The 19,545-nt window shown below is 44.7% G+C and overlaps 1 protein-coding gene across 1 annotated transcript in view; it reads left to right on the forward strand.

The window, feature by feature from the left end:
* Positions 1–4,625: 4,625 nt before the first annotated feature.
* GCK (glucokinase) overlaps positions 4,626–19,545 on the forward strand; it is a 78,787-nt gene continuing 63,867 nt past the window's right edge. Inside the window, exon 1 of the mRNA XM_077262780.1 lies at positions 4,626–4,967. Coding sequence (XP_077118895.1) covers positions 4,923–4,967 — 45 coding nt within the window. The 5' untranslated portion in view covers positions 4,626–4,922. The remainder of the gene's footprint in view (positions 4,968–19,545) is intronic.

Raw genomic sequence — 19,545 nt, forward strand, 5'->3', positions numbered from 1 at the left:
TCCCAGGTTGTGGACCTCATACTCAGCTGGCACTTTTCTAGATTAATAGTCAAGCCTGCCTGGCGGATCTGCCTGATCAACTGCATTCTCCCTCTGTGGGACTGAAGATGGCAATGTCATCCTGGTATGCAGTTGTGTACCCTTCAAGTCCCTTGAGCAGTGTGTTGACCATTCGCTGAAAAGTGTCAGGGGCATTCTTCATGCCGAATGGCATTACTGTAGACTTGTACAGTCCAATTGATGTGATAAAGGCAGAGCATTCCTGTGCCTCGCGGGACAGGTGGAATCTGCTGATATCCCCAGCTCAGATCCATGATGGTCAGGCACATGGCCCCAGCCAACTGATCGAGCAGGTCATCGATGCATGGCATTGGGTACGCATCGGTGCCTGTGAAAGTGTTTAGCCCCCTTTAGTCAAATTGGGTTGTCCGGTCCTTCTTTGGAATGAGGCTTACAGGCGAGACCCAAGCATTGCTGGATGGGTGGATGACCCCCAGCTTCAGCATCTCGTTAATCTCCTGGCTCATGTGCTACTGCATCTCCAGGATGACCCGATATGCTGAACACTGGATTGGGGAGTGATCCCTTGTGTCAATGTGATGGACCGTTAACTCTGTTTTTCCGGTCTTCTGGCTGAACAATACCCAGAAGGGGACTTTTGGTCCGACAAGAGCTGACCTGACCTAACATTTGACCTGACTGCGGTGAATTTATTGCACTTTTTTGTGATTTAAATAAATCTTTTTCTTTACTAAATATATGATTTTTTGAGTGCGACTGTTTATCTTTATGAAATCAATGACTAGATGTGGCCAGAATAGATGAGATCGCCACGTCTTCTGTCAGTTCCCCAGGACCAGTGTCCTGGCCTCCGTCTGACCCAGCAGCCACTTGGTCGGAAGGGGAAGCCGTTGGATCCCTGAGGGGCAACTGCAAGCGAGGGTAGTGCCTGCTTCTTCTCTGCTTCCAAACAAGTCGCCGCTCCAGATTGACTAACCTGGCACTCTGAAATCCCGGTTGTGGAGGAACCCTGCAATGAGGCCTTACCTGGGAGCCCTACCTTTCCTGGGATAGCCTTGCCCTCAGGAGAAATTCTTAGTATTCTGGCAGTAAGGAGTCATGATAAAGATGAGGCGGCCTCTCCTACGGTTACAGTGATCAGATATGCAAATACAATAGTGGAAGGAATATCATGTCAGTTACCGAGTTGATGTGCGGCCATGTGTGCGCTGGGTTGCAGCAGGGAATGGGCTGCCAGCTGGCTCCTAGGTCCTTCACAGCATGTTACTCAATGTGACCCCCCTTTCGAAGTGGACCGCATGCATAACAGAGACCTCATGGCCTTAGACCCTTTGAGTCACTCCCCTCCTGCCCTCTGGGCTGAACCCAAAATCCCCTCCCCTTGCCTCCTAAAATCTAAGATGAGTCATAAATCTTTAATGGACGGTCCTTTGGAGGTGGTTTTGGCGCCATCGGATCCAACCGGGCCCCTTCTACGCATTGAGATTAAATACATCTTTGCTATCTGGTTACTATTAGCCATTCTATGCATCTCCGCTCCCCGGGGTGTTAAAACGGATTGAGACCCTGGGAGGCATTCGGTCCGTTCCAGAGACCTCGAAAATGTACATGATGTACAGCTAGGACGTATAGTATCTCCATTACTCCTTATGGATATATGTTTCTAGAATGTTCTTTGACAACTTCAGCATGACTCTATATTGCAAGCAAGCCTTTGTCGTGCTCTGAGCTGTCTGATTAAAGGTGTGAGAACTTTCACTCACAGCCTTTGGAGGCTTGGCCCCCCTCCCTTCTGAGCTAGGTTTTCTTATACAGCTGCACGCTGAAGGGGTTTTATTATCCCATGCCATATAGGATACAAATGATTGGCATGAAATTAGATTTCCCATAGTCTTCACACCATGTAGTCCTGTAAAATCCATGAGATCGCTGCAGTTACAGATGGTAGATTGCTGTAATGTATAAATGCATAAATCTGCAGCTCATACACTTACTGTCCAGTACAAATAACATGTCCTCTAATGGTTTGGTCAATTCTGAAGAAACAAAGACATTGCACTGTGTACACAGATACTTACGGTACTCCAGCCCCTTCTGAGAAGTCAGCAGCTGCTTACAATAAAATAAGCCAGCAACATTACTCATCTGGTGACATGTTATTTAGGCGGCGCCTGTCCTTTACACGCTGCGATGTAAATCATGGCTCCATGAAGCTTGTGATATTGTGAATGCAGCTCTGGACTATAAAACAGACTATATCTCAGGAACAGCGTAAATAAGGCTATGTTCACATCAGCTTTATGATTCATGTTACGTGTACGCATAGATGTAGATGATGTTTAGGTGTATGTACCAGGCCAAACATATTCAAATGCCCTCATTTACCTAGTGCACACAAGAGTGATTTTAGCCTCCTCCGGACTGGTATGTGTTGGCATACTTGTTTTTTTAACTGTTAAAGATGCAACAAATTTTAATAACAGTTTACATATATAAAAAAAACTTCCTTCTCACTCCCCAATGGGGGTGGTCTTTTTTGTCCTTTCTCATTCTCGGGTCCTCTACCAGAGGCCTGGGAGTTTGAGGGTTCTGCGCAGGATTCCCACCATAGCTCTTTTCTGGACAGAGAGCTCAGATGTTGCTCCTGGGTTCTGTTGTAGCCATTCTTCCAACTTAGGGGTCACTGCTCCAAATGCTCCTATCACCACTGGAATCACTGTTGCCTTCATCTTCCACATCTTCTCCATTTCTTCTTAGCGGCCCTGGTATTTCTCCAGCTTAACATATTCCTTCTTTCTGATGTTGCTGTCACTTGCCACTGCCTCATCTATTATCATCGCTGTCTACTGATCCTTGTCTACTAACACAATGTCTGGTTGGTTAGCCAACACCTGCTTATCCATCTGGATCTTGAAGTCCCACAGGATTTTAGCCCTTTCGTTCTCCACCACTTTTTCTGGGGTCTCCCACCTGGACTTAGGGGGACTTAACCCATATGCTGTGCAGATGTTCCTGTATACAATTCCCGCTACTTGGTTGTGGCGTTCGGTATACGCTGTTCCTGCTTGCGTTTTGCATCCTGCCACTATGTGTTGGACAGTTTCTGAAGTTTCTTTGCATGGTCTGCACCTTGGGTCTTGTCTTGTGTGGTAGATTCCTGCTTCTATGAATCTGGTACTTAGTGCTTGCTTTTGTGCCGCTATGATTAGTGCCTCTGTACTGTCTTGGAATCCCGCTTTCTCCAGCCATTAGTAGGATTTCTCCATGTCAACCACCTCCATTACCTGTCGATGGTACATCCCATGCATCGGCTTGTCTTGCCATGGTGCTTCACGTACCTGTTCTTCCATCTAGATCTGTTGTTGCTGCCTTAGGCTTTCTCTCAGCATCTCATCTTTTGGTGTAATTTTTCTGATGAATTCCTGGATACTCCTTGTTTCATCCGTGATGGTGGCTTGGATGCTTATCAAGCCTCGACCACCCTCCTTTCAGTTGGTATATAATCTTTGGTTGTTAGACTTAGGGTGGAGACCTCCATGCATTGTGAGGACCTTTCGTGTCTTCACATCTGCAGCTTCCATCTCTTCTTTTGGCCAGCACACTATGCCAGCAGGATATCTGATAACTGGCAGGGCATATGTATCAATGGCGCGGATTTTATTATTCCCATAGAGCTGGCTCTTCAGGACCTGTCTTACCCTTTGATGGTATTTGGATGTTGCTGCTTTCCTTGCCTCTTCGTCATAGTTACCGCATCCCTGTGGGATGCCAAGGTATTTGTAGCATGTCTGTACATCTGCTTTGTGCCCTGCTGGTAATTCCACTCCATCAGTCTTGATTACCTTGCCTCTCTTTATTACCAACCGGCCACACCGCTCCAGTCCGAAGGACATCCCGATGTCTTAGCTGTAGATCCTTGTCAGGTGGATCAGTGAAGTGATGTCTTGTTCGTTTTTCGCATACAGGTTGATGTCATCCATGTAGAGGAGGTGGCTGATGGTGCTTCCACTCTTGAACTTGTATCCATAGCCATATATTTTTATAACATTGCAGCCATTGGCAATATATACCACTTTGTAGAGTGCTGTGCAAAAGTTGTACACAGGTGTGGAAAAGTGTGGCAAAGTAGAAATATTTCAAATATGGAAGTGTTAATAGTTTATTAAAACTGCGTTAGGAACAGCTGAACTCTTCCACAATGGTGAGGTTATAGGAGATAATTTCATGTCACAGGTCATACACCATAGAAGGGCAGAAAAACCTATGTATTTATGCATTTATGCAAATATTCGTTGTGTGTCACATGCTCTGTTTCCTAAAATGGGTTTAAAGGGGTTGTCCACACGATATCTTTAGTATTTCAGTAGAAATAACATACCAGGACAATCTTGGGACATTCCTTCCTCACCAATGTGCTGCAGGTTAGCCAGCGAGAGGCACACACTGCCTTAAAACAGCCGACATCTGCTAAAGGCCTGACTAGCAGAGTGTAGGCTGAATGGGTTAAAAGGAGGAGAAACACATTTAAAGGTTCAATGAGTTTTGTGTCTATATATAGAGAGCTTACACAGACCAGAAGGTTGTAAGGGAGGGGGCTCGGACTGTCTCTGTGCCTGGTGACCGAGCTTTTGGGACTTTTCAATGTGGCTCCTTCACAGTATTTCGCCATGTGTTATAAGTTGGGAAAACTTTTCATCGGTTGTACAGTAAGGAGTGTCTAAGGCAGTAGGAGGCATCAGGTAGCCGAGGAAGGAAGCATTGGGTGCTTGGCAAACACCTGGCAGCATCCTCCATCATCCGCAGAAGGGCAGGATCCTTGTGGAAGAAGATTGGGACTGTGCACCTTTATCAGCACCAGGGACAGAGACTTAAGGACTACAGTATAAAACTATCTGGTCCTCATGCTGGAAAACAAGGTCAGGATGGATGTCACACAGATGCAGAAGGTAAAATATTGTGGAATTACCCACATTCTTATTCACTGCAAGTCATTTAATCATTATTTTAGGTCATCAATATATTCGGCATGGATCTACAGAGAGTATAATCTGTGCCATTAGCGAGGCTCACAATCTAATTTTTTCCTATACAAACACTATTATCATGTTTTTAGAATGTGAGAGAAATCTGGAGTGTATCTGTGTTAACCTGGCGAGAACATACATACTCCACGCAGGTGATGTCCTCCATCAGTGATAACCACTGAGCCACTGTGCGGCTCATCATGTTGGTCGTGTGTCCTCACATTAAGTATTGGGTCCTCATAGCTTTGTGGACATCATGTATTTGAGTTTCTATCTTTTTTTTTCATATATAGTGCGGTGATATAAAGCATACTTTTGGTTTCAAATCAACTCAAAAATAATATTACGAAACTGAATAAACAATAATAACTAATAAAACTATGATAACAGAAGTGATGCTCCTGGCAGAAGACATAGCAAACCAACACCTATGGGTGGCAAGCAGGGTTACCAACCATACGCATATTCCTGGACAGATAGGGCACTTTTTCTGACTCTTGTCCGTAAAAAAAATGTAATGCATCCATCATGTTTGGTTAGTTATAGAAGCTTGTTCAGATTTTTAATACCTGTACCGATCACCGTTTTACAGCTTACAATTAATATGAGAATTATGGGCTATAGACATCTATCACTTATAATCTTAATTATGGTTTTTCCATTTATCCATGAAAAATATTGGCTGTCTGTGATTTTTTTTTTAATAAGTTGCTACCCTGGCGGCTAGTGTAACAAGTGGCGTCTGTACTCAAACTTATTTGTGATATACATCGTATGGGCATAATACTAACGACACATCATCACCTGGTACAGACTGTGAACATTAACCCTACATACAGATCTGACGCTGCCTGATATTTGGTCTCCCTACAGCTTGTTCAGAGGTCCAGGATGGCGGTTCACCTAACTGTGACCAACTAGTCAACCATTAACTAAGTGGTTCGACCATAGAGGCACTTTTACTGTGTTACGATGCAATTCCGCACCTGACCATTATCTATCTGCACTGTATGGATAAAAGTATTGGTACATCTCCACATTACACCTACAGGAGCTTTTATGACCTCCTATCCTAAAGCCATGGATATTAATATGTATTTGGTCCCTTGGCAGCTATATCAGCTTCCACTTCTGTGAGAAGCTTTTCTACAGGATTTTGGAGGTTTCTGTAGGAATTTTTGCCCATTGGGCTAACAATCTCAGATTTCGTTCATTTCATAGGTGTTGGATGGAGTTGTGGTCAGGGCTTTATATGGCTGGTCATGTTTTCCACACCAATCTCCCAAAATGTATTTATGTACCTCACTTTATGCACTAAGACACAGTCCTGCAGGAACACAGAAGGGAATTCACCAAACTTTCCTACAAAGCTGGAAGCTTCAATTTGTTTTGCTATGCAGTACTAGAACTAAGAGGTTTAGGCCGACCCCCAAAAAATAAACTTATGTCATCATCTCTTCTCTACTAACAAACTTTATATTATGGAGCTCTGCAGTTATTGAGTCAGTAGGGATTCGGTAGCTCAGTTGCTGTGGTTCCTAAACAGTTCTAACAATAACACTCACAATTATAGCTCCAAACCATTCTAGATCCAATGGGTGGGACAGTCCCAAATTTGGTGGAGGTCGGGGGAATGTCCCAACTCCAAGTATATCTGTGTCCTCAGACAACAGATCCAGTTGAATATAATGCTGGAGCACGGAGCCAAAAGGTCATTGCTTCAACATTCCATCTAGGTAGAGCCTGAAGGTTCAGCAAGGTTCATGTGACCTAAGAATGTCCCGTGATCTGAACATTTTCGCAGGTCCTTCAAGCACTACTTTAGACTAGCAGCAGAGACCAGTTCAGTCATGCAGGAGCAGATATATGACAGGCAGTTGTGATGCTTGTGTAGGGGCAACATACTGTGAGGGCATCTTACCTTATGCAGACTCTGGAAGAATTACTGTGGAGTTCATCATACTACTGGTGGGGACTGGTGCTGTGACGACATCATACTGTATGTGGGGACATCATACTGTATGTGGGGGATTGTACTGTGGGGGCATTATAATGTGTGCAGGGGAAAGTACTGTAGGGACATCATACTCCAAAATCATGGTGATAGATTGTGAATCCTAGTGGTGACAGAGATAATAATGTATATAAAGCGCTGAGAAATATGACAGTACTATATAGGCAATGCCTAATATACTGGGGGGGTATAATTTGTGTGGGGACATCATACTATGTGGGGGGAATGTACTAGGAATGTATACTGTGTGTGGGGCAGAATATGGTATGCAGGGGAATGTACTGTGAAGGCATCACACTGTGTGTGGGGGAATATACTGTGAGGGTATTGTGCTGTGTGTGGAGTGGACTCTGGGGGACATGAAAGTGGTACCATACGATGTGAGAATACTAATCATCTTCACTAAGAGAAATATTTGTGTGGGCACTGTGAGGCAGTGACCTGTGTCACATGTGAGGGTCACTGTGTGTTCCTCCCAGGATGCACACACAGGTGTATTGAGGCCATGGGAATGCATTGCAGTCACAGGCGTAGCTGTAATTGCAATGCAGAATAAAAGTGAATATTGGTCTTGGACGGCATATGTGTCCAAGGCAGATTTAAGAAAACCTGCTGGGCTTTTATTTTTGAAACGGACTACAGGATGGTAGTGGGGTTGGTCCGTTTCCTCCCCCAGGCCGGGTTTTCCATGTGGCCTATGGCCACAGGTTGAGTGTTGGTCTTGGACAAACTATTTGTCCAAGGCAGATTTGGGAAAACCTACATGGGCTTTTGCATTTTGAAATGGACTACAGGATGGTAGTCATGCAGTCCGTTTCATTCCTGGCCTGGTTTTCCATGTGGCTGAAGGCCAAGGGTTGCTTTTAAAAACTTCCTCCAGTAAAGGGTTGGGTGTGTCAGTATAAGAGTGGAGTTTGCATGGTGTAGTGCAGATAGCTCTTCAAAAGCTCAGCCTGTGTGAGTAACATAGAGCCCAGCAGAGCGAACTCCTGGCACCCCGCAGCGTGCACAGCGCTGCAGTCGCCCACCGCAATTGGTCATAGAGGTGGATTCTCGTGTTTATCAGCTGCAAATCTGGAGGATATGGTTCCTGGCTGCGATCCGGAGGATATCGTGGACGGTGTAGTGCTGTGAGTTTGATCATTAAAGAGACTTTTGTTTTTGGAACTTTGCTGGGTCACTGCCTCATCACTGCATAGTGTCCTACCGCGGAACTACAGCTCATAAAAAGGACTGGGCAAGGATAGAGAAGCTGCCTAACGTTAAGCAGAAGTTGTCATGTTGTGCTATGCACGCTACAGTATGTGCCCTTCTTTCCTATATTTCAGAGTTGGGACGTATGCTCAAAGGTGCTTACCTCAGTATTTGTAAGCCTAAACCAGGAGTGGGTGATAAATCCAGAAGTGGTGCATATGTTTCTATTATACTTTTCCTCTGATTGTTCCAATCCTGGTTTTGGCTTACAAATACTGAGGTAAAATACTAACCAAATACTGATAGTGTGAATGTGGCCTAAAACAGTAAATTATAAAATGCACTTCAAAACAAGCTATCATGATTATGCCGAGGCAGGACAATTGGCAACCCTTCAAACAAGTTATCTAGTGGAGAAAATCGATACCATAATATAGAATTCTGATTGAATAGAAGCAGATTGGACCCTGGTTTTACAGATTTGTAAGTGTTGTGCAAAGATAATAGATAATTAAATAGTTAGATAGCTTTTATAGCTTTCTTGTTAGCCTCAGAAACAAACAATTAAATTAAAAAAAAGACGTAGGATCCCATCTATTTTTTAAAACAGCAAAGATAAAGCAGACAGCTGTGGTCTTATATTATTAGGCTGGGAAGGTCCCTGGTTATTGGGACCTTCCCAGCCGATCTACAGTATCTATCTACAGTTGTGTTCAAAAGTTTACATAACCGGCAGAATTTTTGCTTTCTCTGCCTTTTTTCAGAGAATATGAATGATAACACCGAAACTACTGTGTTTTCTCGTTATAAATCATAATGAAAACCCAAAACATCCAAATGACCGTGATCAAAAGTTCACATACCCTGGTGATTTTGGTCTGATAACATGCACAGTAGTTGACACAAATGGGTTTGAATGGCTACTAAAGGTAACATCCTCGCCTGTGACCTGTTTGCTTGTAATCAGTGTGTGTGCATAAAAGCTGAGTGAGTTTCTGGGATCCAGACAGACTCTTGCATGTTTCATCCAGCCACTGACATTTCTGGATTGTGAGTCATGGGGAAAGCAAAAGAATTGTCAACAGATCTACCGGAAAAGGCAGTTAAAATGTAGAAAACAGGAAAGGGATACAAAAAGATATCCAAGGAATTAATAATGCCAGTCAGCAGTGTTCAAACTGTGATTAACAAACTTAAAATCAGGGGCTCTGTAAAAACAAAACCACGGTCAAAGTAGACCAACAAAAATGTCGCCCACAACTACCAGGAAAATTGTTCAGAATGCAAAGAAAAACCCACAAATAACATCAGTTGAAATACAGGACTTTCTGAAAACTAGCGGTGTGGCTGTTTCAAGATGTACAATATGGAGGCACTTGAAGAAAAATGGGGTGCAAGTGCCATAAAGTATTTTACCTACAATACGCAAAACAGCACAGAGACAAGCCTCAAAACTTCTGCAACAAGGTAATTTGGAGTGATGAGACCAAAATTTAACTTTTTTACCAAAACCATAAACATTACATTTGGAGAGAAGTCAACAAGGCCTATGATGAAAGGAACACCATTCCTACTGTAAAGCACGGAGGTGGATCGCTGATGTTTTGGGGATGTGTGAGCTACAAAGGCACAGGAAACTTGGTCAAAGTTGAAGGGAAGATGAATGCTGCACATTATCAGCAAATACTGGAGGCAAATTTGCACTCATCAGCCCGAAAGCTGCGAATGGGACATACTTGGACGTTCCAACATGACAACGATCCAAAACACAAGGCCAAGTCGACCTGTCATTGGCTACTGCAGAACAAAGTGAAGGTTCTGGAGTGGCCATCTTAGTCTCCTGACCTCAATATCATTGAGCCACTCTGGTGAGATCTCAAGCACGCAGTTCATGCTAGACAGCCAGGGAATTTACAGGAACTGAAGGCTTTTTGCCAAGAAGAGTGGACAGCTTTACCATCTGAGAAAATAAAGAACATCATCCATAACTACCACAAAAGGCTTGACATCATTGATGTTAGAGGGGACAATACACGGTATTAAGAAATGGGGTATGTGAACTTTTGATCAGGGTCATTTGGATGTTTTGGGTTGTCACTATGATTTAAAAAGAGAAAACACAATAGTTTGACAATAAAAGGCTTCACCCAACCACTAACCATTAGTGGAAAAAAAGTGTTGGTGTTATCATTCATATTCTCTGAAAAAAAGGCCAAGAAAGCAAAAATTTTGCCAGGGTATGTAAACTTTTGAGCACAACTGTATCTATCGATCGATCCATCCATCTATCCATCCATTTATCTATCTATTATCTTTGCACATCTTTAATACTTAAAAATAAGTGCATTATTTTCTAGTGCGTGTCACATGGATGACATACGGATGATCCACACTTATACATAGATAGCACACGCATGACACACGGTTTGAAAAAACGTACACACAGATGTTGACAAAAAAAGCACACCGATGGTCAAAACGAAACATTCATGTCTCGACTCTGTTGTCGGGTATCCTGGTACCAAGGGCTCCTTCCCTGTCCCTAATGCTAGGTTCACCCTAGCTTGCCCTGTTCTCTGGATTACTTCTGATGGTGAAGACACCGGGGCCACGTACCTTGCCTTAGCTCCTCAATCTGTACCCCTCCCCCACCCAGGTAAGAGGGGATTAGTAGTGTACACCAACCAGACTAACTAATACGAACAGGGATAAAGGAAAATACGAATCATGCAAATATACTCACACAAACAACAGAGGTAAACACTGGGGGGTGAAGGATGGGGTCAAACCAAAGAAAGAGAAGGAAGGGAATTAACACACACCCAAAATTTAACAACAGTCTCAGATAAATCCACCAAATGCCTTCTCAAACAACAACCTTCAACCACCATCTATTAACCATGCAACATAAGCTACTCTGACAATGAGCGCTAGCCAGGGCCCAGATTATATAGGAGATGGGAGTGGCTAATGTAACAACCCAGGGTCCTGGTTGGTACAGTGGCTTTCCTCACGGGGAGGGTGATGTCACGCTTGGAAGCAAGGGCAGATATCCTCTATCAGGTAAACACAAACATGCAACATGTTCACACTCCAGGCCAGAAGGGGGAGCTCTGAACCCGGTTTCCAGGGGAGCGACCCTTGATATATATTCTGGCTGGAGGGGAAGTGAGTGAGCAGTCTGTCTGAAGGACAGAGAAGAGAGTAGTCTGACCGTGAGTGTCGTAAGGACTGAAGGGGCCATAACATCACCCCAGAGGACCCCCTTAAGCAGCATTGATCCCTACTGACCGAATACCACAGGTGGCTTCACGAACACAAACTTTATTACAACTACCTTAAAAGACCTTTCCCTTTTACTTGGGTGCCCAGGGCCACGGACCGGGTCGCAGCCACTGTGACATCCCCTTTAAGTAGCGGACCCGGTACTGAGTACCCTACGACCCTGGCGGGAGACTCAATAACAGTGCACAGCTGAGAATCCTTAATGCAGGAAAACTTCCAAGAGCTCTCAACTGAGCAGATTAACCCCTGCACTGCTCAAAGAAACTTACACAATTTAATATGAAGGTGAAGTGCTACTAATCAGTGCAGGAGTAGGAGAAATCAAACGCTGCAATATCACAAGTTGAACATTAAGAAACAAGATATAAAATTCCATAACCACAAAACCAGAGTGAAATAACACAACCTTCAGAGAAATCAAAGAGGAAGAAATGAAAAGAGAAGAGCAGAAGAAGCACGAAGGAGAGAGGGAAGAAAGGGAATTGAGGAAAGGGGATGGGGAAGGATGTTCAAAGGTGGGATTGTATGATTACGGCTCAGTATTCCCCAATAAAAGCCAAATAATCAGCAAAGGGGATAAATTCCAACTAATAAAACCAAGTTTTGTAGGAACGTTCATAGGAATTATTGATTAACCCCTTCACCCCCGGAGCTTTTTCCGTTTTTCCATTTTCGTTTTTCGCTACCCTCCTTCCCAGAGCCATAACTTTTTTATTTTTCCGTCAATTTGGCCATGTGAGGGCTTATTTTTTGCGGGACGAGTTGTACTTTTGAACGACATCATTGGTTTTAGCATGTCGTGTACTAGAAAGCGGGAAAAAAATTCCAAGTGCAGTGAAATTGCAAAAAAAGTGCAATCCCACACTTGTTTTTTGCTTGCCTATTTTGCTAGGTTCACTAAATGCTAAAACTGACCTGCCATTATGATTCTCCAGGTCACTACGAGTTTATAGACACCTAACATGACTAGGTTATTTTTCACCTAAGTGGTGAAAAAAAATTCCAAACTTTGCAAAAAACAAAACAAAACAAAATTGCGCCATTTTCCGATACTCGTAGCGTCTCCATTTTTCGTGATCTGGGGTCAGGTGAGGGCTTATTTTTTGCGTGCCGAGCTGGCGTTTTTAATGATAGCATTTTGGTGTAGATACGTTCTTTTGATCGCCCGTTATTGCATTTTAATGCAATGTCGTGGCGACCAAAAAAACGTAAATCTGGCGTTTCGAATTTTTTTCTCATTACGCCATTTAGCGATCAGGTTAATGCTTTTTTTTTATTGATAGATCGGGCGATTCTGAACGCGGCGATACCAAATATGTGTAGGTTGTGTTTTTTTTTAATTGATTTATTTTGATTGGGGCGAAAGGGGGGTGATTTAAACTTTTATATTTTTTTTATTTTTTTCACATTTTTAAAAACTTTTTTTTTTTACTTTTGCCATGCTTCTATAGCCTCCATGGGAGGCTAGAAGCAGGCACAGCCCGATCGGCTCTGCTATGCAGCAGTGATCATAAGATCGCTGCTACACAGCAGATTTGCAGGTGTGCTGTGAGCGCCGACCACAGGGTGGCGCTCACAGCCACCGGCAATCAGTAACCATAGAGGTCTCAAGGACCTCTATGGTTACCTTCCTGACACATCGCCGACCCCCGATCATGTGACGGGGGTCGGCGATGCGCTCATATCCGGCCGCACGGCCGGATGCGGTAGTTAAATGCCGCTGTCTGAGTTTGACAGCGGCATTTAACTAGTTAATAGCGGCGGGTGATCGCGATTTCACCCGCCGCTATTGCGCGCACATGTCAGCTGTAAAAAACAGCTGACATGTCGCGACTTTGATGTGCGCTCACCGCCGGAGCGCACATCAAAGCGGGGGTCCCGACATGTGACGTACTATACCGTCACATGTCGGGAAGGGGTTAACATCGCCTCATGGTGGTGTCTTTTTTCCAAAGCAGATGGATTCTCACTCTTACAGTTTATTATTATTATTTATTTATATTGTACCATTGATTCCATGGTGCTGTGCATGAGAAGGGGTTACATACAAGTTACAGATATCACTTACAGTAAACAAAACTAACAATGACAGACTGATACAGAGGGGCGAGGACCCTGCCCTTGCGGGCTTACATTATACAGGATGGTGGGGAAGGAGACAGTAGGTTGGGGGGTTGCAGCAGCTCCGGTGTGGGTAAGGCGGTAGCTCCGGTAGTGGTTAGAAGGCAGCGGGGTCATTGCAGGCTGTAAGCCTTCTTGAAGAGGTGGGTTTTCAGGTTACGTCTGAATGATCCGAATTTGGTTGATAGTCAATCGTGTTGGGGCACAGAATTCCAGAGGATGGGGGATATTCGGGAGAAGTCTTAGAGGCGATTAGGTGAGGAGCAAATAAGTGTGGAGGAGAGAAAGAGGTCTTGGGAAGACTGGAGATTACATGAGGGAAGATATCGGGAGATTAGTTTAGAGAAGTATGGAGGAGACAGGTTATGGATGGCTTTGTAGGTCAGTGTTAGTAATTTGCACTGAATACGTTGAGGGAATGGGAGCCAGTGAAGAGATTGCAGAGGGGAGAAGCGGAGGAGTAGCGAGGAGAGAGATGAATTAGTTGGGCAGCAGAGTTAAGGATGGACTGGAGAGGTACGAGAGTGTTAGAAGGGAGGCCACAGAAAAGGATGTTGCAGTAGTCGAGGCAGGAGATAATGAGGGCATTCACAAGCATTTTAGTAGATTGAGGGTTGAGTAAAGGACAGATTCTGGAAATATTTTTGAGCTGGAGGCGACAGGAGGTGGAAATAGCTTGGATGTGTGGTTTGAAGAACAGGGCAGGGTCAAGGGTTACTCCGAAGCAGCGGACTTCCGTTACGAGGGAAAGCGTGATGTCATTTATTGTGATAGATAGATCATGTAAGGAAGATAGGTAAGATGAAGGAAAGATGATGAGTTCAGATTTGTCCACATTGAGTTTGTGGAAGCGAGAGGAAAAGAAGGAGGATATGGCTGATAGACACTCTGGGATTCTGGACAGCAGAGAGGTGACGTCTGGGCCAGAGAGGTATATCTGAGTGTCATCAGCATAAAGGTGGTACTGGAATCCATGGGACTTTATCAGTTGTCTCAGCCCAAGTGTATAGATTGAGAAGAGTAGGGGCCCTAGAACAGAGCCTTGGGGGACTCCAACAGAGAGAGCGTGGGATGAGGAGGTAGTGTGGGAGTGGGAGACGCTGAATGTGCGGTTGGAAAGGTACGAGGAGATCCAGGATAGGGCGAGGTCTTTGATGCCAAAGGAAGAGAGGATCTGTAGTAGGAGGCAGTGGTCAACTGTGTCGAAAGCTGAGGACAGGTCTATAAGGAGGAGTATAGAGTATTGTCTGTTAGATTTGGCTGTAAGTAGGTTGTTAGTAATTTTGGTCAGGGCAGTCTCAGTGGAATTATGGGGATGGAAACCAGATTGTAAATTGTCAAAGAGCAAGTTAGATGAGAGATGGGAGGAAAGTTCAGCATGGACTTGCTGCTCCAGGAGTTAGGAAGCAAATGGGAGCAGCTATATTGGGCGATAGCTGGACATAGCGGTTGGGTCGAGCGTTGGCTTTTAAGGATAGGCGTGATTGTGGCATGCTTGAAAGCAGAAGGGAAGGTACCAGAAGTCAGTGATAGGTTGAAGAAATGGGTTAGGGATGGGATAACTGTGGTGGTGAGGTTGGGGAAGAGGTGGGATGGGGTCTAGTGCACATGTGGTGAGGTGTGATTTGGAGAGGAGACAATTAAGCTCCCATTCAGTGATGTTGGAGGGGGAGGTTATGGGGTTTGGGCATTAGTCTGGTATACAAAGGGGTTGGGTGGTTGAACAATAAAGACTTGCCTTGTTTGGTCGATCTTATTTTTGAGGTGTGTGGCAAAGTCCTCAGCAGAGATGAGGGAGGTTGGAGGGAGCAGTGGTGGGCAGAGGAGGGAGTTAAAAGTGTTGAATAACTGTTTGGGGTTGTGGGATAAGGAAGATATGAGAGATGTAAAGTAGGCCTGCTTAGCCGAGGTGAGGGCAGATTTGAATGCGAGTGTTGCTTGTTTGAGTGCAGTGAAATCATCTTGCAAATTTTTTTTCTTCCAATGCCGCTCTGCAACCCTGGACACTTGCCGGAGCTTTATAGTTATGTTATTGTGCCAGGGCTGTCTATTGATACGTCGCACTCTGCCATGAACGAGAGGGGCGACCGTGTCAATAGCCGATGCGAGAGTAGCATTGTAGAAAGCAGTGGCACTGTCTGTGTTGTGGAGTGAGGATATGGATGGCAGTGGTAGGATAGAGTCAGAGAGTGTGTGGGTGTCTAGGTGTGAGAGGTTTCTGCGGGGGTGCACAGTTGCTGGACATGAGTGACCGGTGAGGAGGACAGGGATGAGAAAGTGAGTAGATGGTGGTCAGATAGAGGGAGAGGGGAGGTTCTGAAGTTAGAAAGAGAGCAGAGATGGGTGAATATCAGGTCTAATGTATGTCTGTCTGTGTGGGTGGCAGAGGAGGACCACTGGTTAAGTCCAAAAGATGAAGTAAGAGACAGGAGTTAGGAGGCTGTTGACTGAAGGGTATCAGTAGGGATGTTGAAGTCACCCATGATGATAGTGGGAATGTCAGTAGAAAGAAAGTGAAGATTAAGTGTCTTAATATAGAGTGCCTGTATATTTTTCGGGGATATCGCATTGATGGAGAAGGACAAGAGCTGGGTTAAGGTCCGATGTGAAATCTGTGATCTTACATTTCACTAGTTGCACTGTTACCCGAAAAGGAGCAAGAAGCCTGCAGGACCCAAAAATATGTAACAGGTCACCTTCCTAATCCCTCCATCTCCATCACATGGGACTAGCATCTGGGAATATAGAATGTAGGCCGTTGGGACTCTGTACCACCAAAAGGGCAGCTTATAGCTGGCCTCATGGAAGTGAAAGCAAAAGGGTGATTTATGCATTAAAGTGAAGATTCCTTATACTCAGCATAAACTGACTTGCGTTACTTGTTTCAAATTCGCTGCATGACAATTTCTCTTGTGGGTACGCTGATTTTTCTGTGCTGAATTTCTCATAGTGGAAACATAGCCTATGGCTGTGTTCATGTGCATTTTTTTGTGTAGCCAAAACCTGCTTTCTGACCAATTTGAAGTGTTTTTTGCATTTTTGCTGCACTTTTGTCATGTTACTTTGCATCGTTTTTTGGGTGAGGATTACATGTGTGCTTCTTCTACAGTACATGTTTAATATAAAGTTAGTTTTATTCACTAAAACGTCACAAAAAGCGCAGTTGCCATTTTACAGCAACAAGAAACTGCATATGAACATAGCCTTATTCATTCAATGAGATTTCCTATTGTCGAGTTGTGATTGCCCATGATATTCTACAGTGTTGGAAACAGATTTTTATCTGTGGTTTTGGAGTGTGGGTTCTAAACAGAGTGGCTATAAATTCCCACAGAAATATAGAGCACATACAAACCTCATGTAGATGTTGTCCTTGTTTGGATTTGACCCCAATGTCCAAATTCTGCTGTAAGGGGTGTGGACTGAACTGTCATGTACCTACCCCTGAAGATGCCAATCGCGTTATGTGAATAGTGTTGTGCCTCTTATTTATATGTATTGTGTCATGTGAATTTTATTGCATTGTGATGTTTGCCTGGGTAATGTACAGAGTGTGATAAGTATTGTTAGTGTAATATGCATAGTGTGTTGCAGTGTTATAGGGAATGTATATTGTAAGATACGTAATGCAGTACATAGTGTGTAGTGTAAGGAAGTTCTGCCCAGCAACAAACAGCAGGGTCAGAAGTAGTTAAGTGTTGGGACTAAAAATTAAAAATAATTTGCACTTGTTTCAGGTATTATAGCTTCCTTCTCTGTACTGAAAACAAAGTGTTAGCCTTTATACAATGTTTCACTTATGAGACCTTAAAGGCAATTGCTAAACAGACGAGACTTTACCTTCAGATGCTGGGGAAAAGTCCTGATGATTAAAGTGCCTCAGTGCGTGAGGTAGATGTCCTTCGGATACTATTGCAGAGTCCTGATGATTAAGGTGCTCAAGTACGTGTGGTAGATATCTTGTATGATAGGTCCAAGTTAAATAAATCGCATGAATTAGTCTCTGGTGACTTGGATGCATGCTCTTGTGAAGATTAGAAAGCGCTGTCCCGGCCAGTGACAGGCGCTTAGATCGGGCGTCCAGCGGTACTAGTGTAAGCAATGTTGGGACTAGCCCACAGGGGGAGGGCATAGTGATAGGGATAGGACTGTGCTTCCTCGATAGAGTTAGATAGAGTTTGGAAAGTAGCAAGTGTGCAGTGCTGCCAAGGGGTGATCCACAGCTAGAAGAGACAGAATAGAGGGATGGAGAAAGGAATAGCAAGATCCTAAAGAGAGTTACTGACAAGACTGAGAGACCTTCCAGAAGGCGTTATCAACTAAAGGTACCTTCACACTGAACAACTTAACAACGATAACGATAGCGATCCGTGACGTTGCAGCGTCCTGGATAGCGATATCGTTGTGTTTGACATGCAGCAGCGATCAGGATCCTGCTGTGACATCGTTGGTCGAAGCTAGAAGGCCAGCACCTTATTTCATCGCTGGCTCACCCGCTGACATCGCTGAGTCGGCGTGTGTGATGCTGATTCAGCGATGTCTTCACTGGTAACCAGGGTAAACATCGGGTTACTAAGCGCAGGGCCGCACTTAGTAACCCGATGTTTACCCTGGTTACCATTGTAAATGTAAAAAAAACCAAACACTACATACTTACATTCCGGTGTCTGTCGCGTCCCCCGGCGTCCGCTTCCCTGCACTGTGTCAGCGCCGGCCGGCCGTAAAGCAGAGCACAGCGGTGACGTCACCGCTCTGCTTTACGGCCGGCGCTTACACAGTGCAGGGAAGCGGACGCCGGGGGACGCGACAGACACCGGAATGTAAGTATGTAGTGTTTTTTTTTTTTTTACATTTACACTGGTAACCAGGGTAAACATCGGGTTACTAAGCGCGGCCCTGCGCTTAGTAACCCAATGTTTACCCTGGTTACCCGGGGACTTCGGCATCGTTGGTCGCTGGAGAGCTGTCTGTGTGACAGCTCTCCAGCGACCACAAAACGACGAAACAGCGACGCTGCAGCGATCGGCATCGTTGTCTATATCGCTGCAGCGTCGCTTAATGTGACGGTACCTTAAGACACACAGTCATGAGAAACCCAAGAGCTTGCTAGTGCCGAAGGTAACGGACCTAAAGAGGACTGACAACCTGGGACTGGTGAGGGTCCTAAGCAGTAAATCCAAGGTGTCCATAGTGATAGGACATGAAACCACTGAGTGAGTAGAGAGAAACTTGCTGATCAGGACTGTGGCTAGAAGCTGGATTGTGGCAATGTAGAGACAAAATAGGTAAGCTGCAGAACCTGGAGTAGCCTACAGAGGAAAGATACCGGCGGAATGAAAAGGCTTCATGCTGTGAAGGAAACATGCTTAACACTGTGTACCCACTATCCCTTGTACATAACCCTTATCAAGTTCAGTAAAGTCCCCATGTTTGAACAGAAGTCTTCTTTATTAATTGTGGTCCTGGCCAGCCAACATCATTGACTAAAGGCAGGCCTGCACAGGCGTAAGGCCCCCACAACACTAACACCAACACCTAGCCAGGACCCACTCTTTCATGAAACGCGATTTGGCATGACAGGAGAAGACGAGTGCCTCTACCACGGCTACAGCCTGCACCGTGTTACAGCTGCAAAGCAAAAGTGTTTACCAGTAATTGCAATTGTGAGACAGCGACCGGTGTTATTTGCAAGGGTCGCTATGTGTCCCCCTGGATGTGCTCAGAAGCGTATTAGACCCGCTGGAGTGTCTTGTGGTCACAGCAGGATGCTTGTGAGTCGCAAGGCAAAATAAAAGTAAGCATGGACCTGGTCAAGCTATTTGGCCAAGGCATTGTTCAGGAAAACCTGGTATGGGCTTTTATTTTTTAAACGGACTGCAGGAAGGT

Source organism: Ranitomeya variabilis, chromosome 5 (genome assembly GCF_051348905.1).
Source record: "Ranitomeya variabilis isolate aRanVar5 chromosome 5, aRanVar5.hap1, whole genome shotgun sequence".
NCBI classification, from domain to species: domain Eukaryota; kingdom Metazoa; phylum Chordata; class Amphibia; order Anura; family Dendrobatidae; genus Ranitomeya; species Ranitomeya variabilis.